General features: G+C 42.7%; 1 protein-coding gene across 1 annotated transcript in view; it reads left to right on the top strand.

Annotated features, from left to right (window-relative positions):
• Window positions 1-9419, top strand: part of CHD1 (chromodomain helicase DNA binding protein 1) — a 64770-nt gene that overhangs the window by 13799 nt on the left and 41552 nt on the right. The window contains 5 exon segments of the mRNA XM_018562193.1: window positions 3110-3363; window positions 6010-6235; window positions 6815-6915; window positions 7047-7225; window positions 8046-8170. Coding sequence (XP_018417695.1) covers window positions 3110-3363; window positions 6010-6235; window positions 6815-6915; window positions 7047-7225; window positions 8046-8170 — 885 coding nt within the window.

The following is a 9419-nucleotide window of genomic DNA, read 5'->3' as shown; positions in this document are numbered from 1 at the left end:
CCCCTGAACGCGTTCCAGAGGCTGATCACTCTGAAATGCAATGTTTGTTGTGTGAACCGGCCCATAGGAAGTGTATAATGGGTCCACTCAAGTTCTGGAGTAATAAGTGGCCCTCCGGGTGGTTATTGTCCTGCTCTTTTTTTCACTCTTAAACTGGATTCTCCATTTATTAAAAATATAGTTTCATGTAATGTAGCTATGCTGTCTTGCTGACTCATACAGAATTCCAGCTTGCATATTATGATTTACTCTAATAATAATGGGGTTAAAAAAAAGGGGGGGTGGGGGGCAAATGGGATTTTTTAAACTGGGGAAAAAAAATAGCATTTGTTTGATGGACAGTACTTTAGTAAACCAAATGTCATCCAGCTGGGTTGTACATCTACTCGAAATGTGTTATAAATGTTGTAAATCAACCAACACCATAATGGTAAAGTAAAGAGCAGAGTCCTCAGTGTGCTTGAACATTGCCTTCTCTCTGTTTTTGACTGGCATCACTCCCAAACAAATGTAGTGTGGTGATTCTCTCACATCAGAAATATAAAAGTTTTGTAGAGGAAAATATATTGTGAGTAGAAGACCAATATTCTTTTTTCAATTAATGTGTACATTTTCTTTCCATAATTCTTTTTTGAACAAATACAAAATGAATGGTTAATTCGGAAGTACCGCTGATGAGTTTTATTCTACTGCCTGTATTAAGTTGAGGTAGATGTTTTGGAAAACATTAGCTGCTTCTGTGCACTCTAAAACCAAATGCACTTCTACTTTTAGCCCCCTTCCATGACCTAACCTAACTTGCCCTCTACAACTAGATACTCAATCTGATGACTGAAATTCCACCGAAAATATGGGTATTTTCTTAAGCTTTGCTAGGACAAGTCTAACCATTTTGCTGCTGGCATTTTTTCTTTTTCTCCCCCTCTGTGGATTTGACTTTGTTCCGCCTTACTTAGCAACTACCATCGCAGCGGAATGAGCCCATCTTCCAGCTCCCCAGCCCCCCAGTGGGGGGAGAGATCCAGAAGTCTTGCCAAGGCAGGAGTAATGGATGGGATTCTGTACTGGGCAGAACTTTAAGTTCCAGCCTTGTCTTCTGTGCACATTTCAGGCATAGACAACTGAAAGGCAGACTTCACCATGTTCTAGCTGTGACCTTGATTTGCCAAACACTGACTAAAGCAATCGGAAGGGTTTCAGAGGTTGTACTCCATCCTATTCAGGGTTCCCAAACCCACAGTGAGGTATTCGCCTCATCTTGGATCTAAACTTGAAATTTCTTCATTTAAACTCCGTTCAGTATGAAATCCACCAGGTCTGTCATTGCCTCCCTCCACCAGGGACACTTTCTAGTATCTCTGGACATAAAGGACACATACCTACCCTTCAGCCTTTCTTCTTCACATTGAGTATTTTCCAAGGTGCTGGCCCCAGTACTTGCCTTGCTGAGCTCTCAGGGCATTTCCATTGAGGGATATCTTGAAGACCTCCTACTGAGGGAACAGAGGCATGGATGGATTCTGAACATTGAGGAATTAGCACTGGAACGGACTCATTGCTTGAAGTATAAACTTCAAGCTCCAGCCTTGACTTCTGTGCACATCCCAGGCGTAGACAACCGAAAGGCAGACTTATTTGGCTTGCTACGTTTAGACCCAGGAGCATGGGCTCTAAGCTCTACAAGGATCCTTGTGTGGAAGTAAGGGGTGCCTTTGTGACTCCATAGGATGGATACACCAACTCCCAAACTTCTCTGCAGGATCGAGTTGAAGGGCATTTCAGCGATTCTCATTGCTCCAGATTGATTCAGGTGGCTGTAGTATTCCAACTTTGTAAGACTTCTGGCAGATCATCTTGCTCTTCTGTCTCTGTTGTGTGCTTTTTCACCTTTGTCTGGCTTCTAAATGACATAGCTGTCTAAACCCAGGTTTTCAGAGGTGGGGGGCCAGGAGTCTCGTATAGCTTCCCATTTCATTGCCCTGTGACTTAGTAGGATCTTAGTTTGGTTCTCTGCACTTCAGAAGCTGTCATTTGAACCCATTAGTGACATTGCTCTCTCTACTTTTACTCACAAGGAGGGGTGCTGGCCACCATTACTTCTGTTAGGCGATTATCTGAACTGGCAGCCTTTATCCTGCAAGAAACCCTTTCTGATTTTGCATAGTTACAAGGGGTTTTGCGGCTTAAGTTTTTCTTCTTGCCCAAGAGTTTCTGCCTTTCACCTCACACAGGACATTTTATTTATTATAATTTTTTTATACAGGTTTGTTTCTATAGTTGACAATTTATGTAGTGTTTTACCTATTGTACATTCACATCAGCCCCTGCCCTCAAGGAGCTTACAATCTAAGGTTCCTACCCCACATGTGTACATATACATTAAAGAGTCAATTTACCAAAATCAGTTAGCCTACAAAGTACACTGTGGACACCTATCCAAGCACAGGGATAACATGCAAACTCCATGCAGGTAGCATCCTGGTTGGGATTCATATCGTGCACCCTAGTGCTACAAGGCAAGAGTGCTAACCTCCATGCCACTGTACTGCCTGGTTCCTACGCCCCTTTGCCCAGCTATAGTTCACAAAAGGAAATCTCCACTGTCTGGATGTTGTTCGGGCTTTGTCCGTCTCTTACCCATTGCTTCTTTCAGAAAGACTTTGTCATCCCTGATGCTCTCTGTACGGGTGCACTAGCTTCTTGTTCCACCATCTCTAGGTGGCTCAGACTGACCATCTTCCAAGCTGCTGGTCTCAAGGATCAAGCTCCATGCTTTTATGTCAGGGCGCACTCTACTAAATCTGTGAGTGCTTTTTCGGCTTTAGCATCAGACTACCCTTTCCCACATTTGCTAGGCCATCTGGTCTTCTGTTCCTTTGTTCTCAAGTTATACCAGATGGATGCTCAGGCCTCATTTGATTCATTCTTCAGGAAATTGCTGAGGAAAGGCTTTAAAATATCTTCAGAAAAATCTGGAGGCCAAAGCCAAGAATGGTGGCCTAAAATGATTATTATGGTTTAGTTGAAGCAATCTACATCATCTTGCTGGTTTTTGGGTTGTTGTGGGTTTTTTTAAGTTTTGTTATGACGTATTGTGCATTTGTTTCAGGTCCAAAGCTAAAAATGGAAAGAAGATTATTGGGGAAAAACAACACGCAGATTCCTCCGATGATGATGATGACTTTGATAAGCGAGGATCTAGGCGGCAGGCCACTGTAAATGTCAGTTATAAGGAAGATGAAGAGATGAAAACAGACTCTGATGACTTGTTGGAAGTATGTGGTGAAGATGTTCCTCAACCAGAGGAAGACGAGTTTGAAACAATTGAAAGAGTAATGGACTCTCGTTTTGGGCGAAAAGGAGGTAATTAGTGATTTGGACAATTGAAAGTGTTTTTTAAGATTCATTCGTTCCTGATGTTAATTGCTTGTACAGCCTCCTTTTTATCCTTCAGCGTGTTCTAATGGCACATCTCCATTTATAGGTGGACTTATCGGACAGTAAGAATATGTGGGAGTGGGGCCGAGGCATTGTTTAACACTAGGATGTTTCAAACCTGGGTCCAGGTTTAGGGCTCCTGGACTGTAGGAGGGACCATTTAAAACAGGTGTTTTTTTTGGACTGCATGTGCCCATTAGCGGGTGGTTTCATAATTTAAATGCATTAAGCTCCAGCTGTTCTCTATTAGACCAAGCGTTTCATTTACATTTGACATGCCTGGTCTCATTCATGTCCTCGCGGGCACATTTGTAATGTTAAAATTTGAATTGAATAAGTTTGAGGTCAAAGCAGATATACTCAGCTGATCCTCGGTCCTGCAGCTGTCACAATTCACCTTTCCCCCCTCCACACTGGCTGTGGAATGTCCCTCAGCATCCTCCTGTCTAATGCAAGTCAATGGACCCGCATTAGACGTGATGCAGTCATTGATCCTTATATGTGCAGTGCCCAGGGGAGGAGAGGCTGCAGGGAACCATCTAGCAGCCTGGCAGGACTGAAGATCTACTGAGTATATCTGCTTTATGCGAGTGTGGGAGTAGCCACATAGCCAGGCTAAGTTTTTAAAATTACTGGAGATCTTTAAACATTCTAAAATATATTTTAAAAAATTGGATCTTCAGGAAATATCCAGGCAACCTCGGTTCTTTTCCAGAGAGTAGCGTTAAATGGATGGAAGAAACAGATGAACAGAAACAGTCCAACAGAGTAATAATAAAAATAAAATATCTAGACCTCAGATGACACAGGTTCCGTAAGGATACACTCGGCATATATTTCCAATATATGTATGCCCTATGTGTCTCGCTCCATGTCTGATTCCCCAACCACAAATATACCCCAAAATTATCTATTTCAATCATAATTTTCAACAGCTTCTTGAATTGGTTTGAGTTATCTTGTTGTAAATTTCTTTGGATAATATGGGAAAATCAATTTTTTTCAACTTTAACTAGCCTGCAAGGAGGTGACCAGGCTGTACTCTTTAATTGCAGTACATAAGTTTAGGTCCACCACTGCTGGGTGACAGCAGGCAGTGGGCGGGTGCATTAGCCAGCCTGCTATTGGCTACTGCAATTTGAAATGGCCAATAGGAGGCTGACTATTGCTCCCAGCCACTGCCTGCTATGTTTAAATTCAGCTGCTATGGAAGTAGAAAGGTGACATTAGGGTCTAGTAGGCCATTAAAGGAGAACTATGAGGTGAGTGCTTTTCACTCGCCTCATAGTTCTAGCCGACCTGTGACAATGAGACTGTCACAGGCCGGCTCAGTAGATCGGGGGAGGTGAGCGAACGACGGTATGTGTTCGCTCACCTCCCGATCTACTGAGCTCGATCCTGTCGCAGCTCTCTGCCGTGACAGGGGAGGGGCTGGATTCCCCCCGCTCCGATCCGCCAGCGCTGACTGGCAGATCGGACGGGGAGGGGGCGTGTACAGCTGGCTCTGCCTCTAGATAGGCAGAGCCAGCTGTCACTCACGCAGCTGGGCGGATCCAGACATAATTGTTTTATCCGCTTCAGCTGCGGCGTCTCAGTATACCGCGAGCTGTAGTTTGCGGTATACTGAGCTTAGGGTGACGGGAGGACGCTAGTTTGTGTCCTCCCGTTACCCGTTAGGGAAAAGCCCTAACCCCATATTTCTCCTTTAATGTCACCCTAAAGAGAACCTGTTATCTGCAATGAGTACAAAACCGTTAAATAAAATACATTCCACCGTGAAACGCCCCCGCGAAAAAAACCTGGCTTCAACTTTTTTGGCTGGCTCCCTCCTGGATTCAAAGAAAATGTGTCAAGCCCTGTCTTGACCGTCTTACAAACCCATTCCCCCACCCTTACCACAACAATGGTAAGCACATTATTCTTCCCACCTATGCAACCTAATGCAGTGTGGTTTTTTTTTTTTTTTTTTAGAAAGGTGCAGGTGCTTCTTTTGGTGCTGCACATTGTTTGTAGCCCCATATACTTCAAAGGGAGCACATAAAATATGCATGTAACATATAAAAGACAGCCCCTACCCACTTGCAACAGATACTTTATTTTACCTTTTATCAGCCAAAACGCATCAAAAACTCACAACAAAAACATGCTAAAAAAAAGCATAAAGATGCAGAAGTGTGAACAGTCTTGGGGCTTGTTTACACCTGTGTGTTTTTTGTACCTCATAAATGCAGATCTCTGCAAGTGCACATAGAAAAGAGTTGAATTCTGCTTGCCCTGTTCACACCACAACCGAGTATGAGAACACAGCATGTAAAAAAAAAAAGTAAACGTGTATCTGTGCATGTTATGGTGTGAACGAGCCCTGACCATAATGACCCTTTCTATAGCTTTGAAGATAAAGGACCAGAGCCTGAGCACTTAACAAACACATATTGCTGACTCTGTATTACTTCACTTTGCAAATGTATTTGTAATTTGTATGTTTTAGGTAAGCCGTGAATACAGAAATCACATGTTGCAGAAACATTTATTTTGTGGATTTAACTCTTATGTATATCTACTTGTTCCCAGTTACTGGCGGTACTACAACCATTTATGCAATAGAAGCTGATGGTGATCCTAATGCTGGTTTCGATAAGACAAAAGAGCCCGGAGAAGTCCAGTATTTAATTAAATGGAAAGGTTGGTCTCCTATTCACAATACATGGGAAACCGAAGAAACGCTAAAGCAGCAAAATGTAAAAGGAATGAAAAAGCTGGAGAACTACAAGAAAAAGGAGCAGGAAAAAAGGAAATGGTACTGGCATAAAACATTTCTGTTATTTTGCTTTCACGTTTTAACTTTTCCACAGTAGTAGTTGATTCCTTCTTTAAGTGCATTCAGCGTAATGTGCATTGAGCGTCTTCCATAATCCACTATTGGGGCACAGAACAATGCAGCTATATAGATATAGTTTATAGCACTACAGAAATCATCATTTTATAGTTCTTGGCAAATAAAGCATGTCATCAAACAGGTATGTCGGGGTAGACAACCTCAGTACTTCAGCTGTTGTGGAAGTACAAGTCCCTTGAGGCATTGCAGGACTCTGACAGCCACAGACATGACCCTAGAGACATGATGGGTTTTGTAGATTCACCACAGCTGGAGTGTCAAGGTTGCCTACCCCTGAGGTATGTGAAGTAGATGCCTTCTTTGTTTTAGGTCCTTATGTACAGTTACAGTGCAGGCAGACTAAATGTAAATTATGATGCCAAATCCCAAAAGCAGAGGTTGTTATGTTTGCAAAGTTTAATGTTCTCCATGTATGCATTAAAAGAATGAATGTGTCCACAGTTCTAAATGACAAAATGTCTGTCTTTTCTAATTCTAAAGGCTAAAAGCAGCATCACCGGAAGATATTGAGTATTACAATTGTCAACAGGAACTTACTGATGACCTTCACAAACAATATCAGATTGTGGAGAGAATAATAGGTAAAACTCTTAATCCCCCCCTCCCCTCTCTCTTTCATCCCCCCCCTCCCTAAGGACTTGCCTTGTGTGATTTTTTTTTTTTCATTCATGGGATAAAAACATTTGAGTGTTAAATTGCTTTCATTTTGCAGCTCATTCAAATCAGAAATCTGCAGCTGGATACCCTGATTATTTCTGCAAGTGGCAAGGTCTTCCATATTCAGAGTGCAGTTGGGAGGATGGAGCACTTATTGCTAAAAAGTTTCAGCCACACATTGATGAATACTTTAGCAGAAATCAGTCCAAAACTATTCCTTTTAAGGAGTGCAAGGTAAGGAACTGTGGGATACATAAATAGGAAATGGGGATATGCTGAAGTCAAATGGATGTAGCCGCTGGTGGTGTCCAGTTTCTATATCACAATGTTTAAAGGAGAACTATGAGGTGAGTGAAAATCGCTCATCCTCATAGTTAGAGCTGATGTGTGACAATGAAACTGTCACACGTCAGCTCAATAGATCTGGAAGTGAGCGACCACATACCGTCGCTCGCTCACTTCTCAATCATCTCCCTGCAGAGAGTGGTTACTGTCAGTCACGGCTCCCTGCAGGGATTCCACTCCGCTAGGACATATACCCCCCCTGCTAGTATATGTCCTCCCGTGACCCTTAGAACTATGGGGAAGAACACTTAACCCATAGTTCTCTTTTAACGTAAATGGCTAAACAGGGGTAATATATTGTTTACATTATAGTTTATTTTTGATGCTGGAGTTAAATAGCCTAACGATTTTAATATGTCGTTTGGGGGCTCAGGTGGTGAAAAGTTGCCCTTAGATTCCAAGGTCTGTAGAGCAGACATAGCCATTACAGGGTTATGTGCTCCCCTGTGGTAAACCCCTGGCACTATGAAGCGCCATTCTACCTTCTCTGTTGGTTAGTGAGCCCGCCATTTACTGTGATGAGTTAACATTGAGGTGCACAAGGTGGGGAGAGGGCTAGGAGGAAGCTATTCCTGGGCCATGTATAATATCCACTGCCATCTGCTTTGGCCTGTACTATTCCCACTCATGGCCTCTGCTTAAGAAAGAGTGATAAACGGATATATTTAGCAGTACATTAATTTTGAGCCACTAAAATGTTTTATTACAGGTTTTGAAACAAAGGCCAAGGTTTGTTGCTTTGAAGAAACAACCATCATATATTGGAACTGATGTACTGGAGCTTAGGGACTACCAGCTTAATGGCTTAAACTGGCTTGCTCACTCATGGTGCAAGTAAGTTGTTTTTTTCCTTCTTTTCTTTTCCTATCCTTTCCCTTCTTGTGAGCTTTAGATCTGCTTATCAGAGGTTGAATGTTTTGCCTAATGACAGTTGATGTAATATTCCTAGCATAGCTAGAAAGGAAAAAGCAATTGCACCATAGAAAATTATATACCTTTTTAGTTGTTGCTGTTTAACCACTTGAAGACCAGGTGTTTAGACCCCCTTCCTGGCCAGGCCATTTTTCAGTATTCAGCGCTGCGGTACTTTGACTGACATTTATTCCGTCATGCAACGCTGTACTGAAATTAATTTTACACCATTTTTTGGGGACACATAGAGCTTTCTTTTGGTGGTATTTAATCACCACTGGGGTTTTACAAGGTTTTTTTTACTAGATTTCAGAAAATTTATGTTAAACATTTATTACCCAATTTTTCTGTAAAATAGAAAAGTCGGGGTCACGTCGGGTAAATAGACACCAAACATGTCATGCTTAAAAATTGCGTGCACCCGCGAAATCGCAAACTACCATACCCAAAATTGGCCATTGGCGACACTTTAAAAGCTTTTACCGCTCATCAGTTTAGTGTTATCAGTGATTGATGGCCCTAGAATTATTGCTCTCACTGCGACATTCGTGGCGTAATGGGCGCAATCGTCGTTTTCTCAGGTATGTGCACCCGACGCATGTTTGCATGCGTGCATGTATGGGTGGGGGCTTTAAAAAAAAAAAAATTTTGTGTGTAACTTTAAAAAAATGTTTTGGAAACTTACATTTTTTTTCCTATTTTTTCACATAACTTTATTGCTATCACATAGGGGGCCAAGAAACCCCCCTATGTGATAGCAAAAGATGTGACAGTTCCTCTTTATGGAGACATCAGGGGTCTCCAAGACCCCTAATGTCACCTAGGACCCCAGAAGAAGCTGAGGAAGCAGAGATCTTAAGAAGCTGGAGAGTGACACAAGAATGAGGAAGTGATGTAATATACATTACTTCCGCATTCTGACACCGGAGATGGGACCGGTGGGAGATCGTGTACTGACCTCTCTCTGATCCCCTGTGACAGAGGCACTACGCTGGTCCCGGGCTCGCACCGGGCACAGCGGAGCCGGGACCAGCGTGACAAGGGGGGGTGGGGGTGCATGGGCCGGCAGCTCATACAAGCGACTTATAGAGCTATAGAGCCGGCGGATCGCTTGTATGTTAACAGGCATCGGTGCCTGTTTTTAAATTGACGGTGTTTCCCGCTCGTGCGT

The sequence above is a fragment of the Nanorana parkeri genome, unplaced genomic scaffold, assembly GCF_000935625.1.
Source record: "Nanorana parkeri isolate BGI_ZX_2015 unplaced genomic scaffold, ASM93562v1 scaffold564, whole genome shotgun sequence".
Lineage (NCBI taxonomy): Eukaryota > Metazoa > Chordata > Amphibia > Anura > Dicroglossidae > Nanorana > Nanorana parkeri.
The sequence above is the reverse complement of the archived record's forward strand: the minus strand, read 5'-3'. Positions and strand labels throughout refer to the sequence as shown.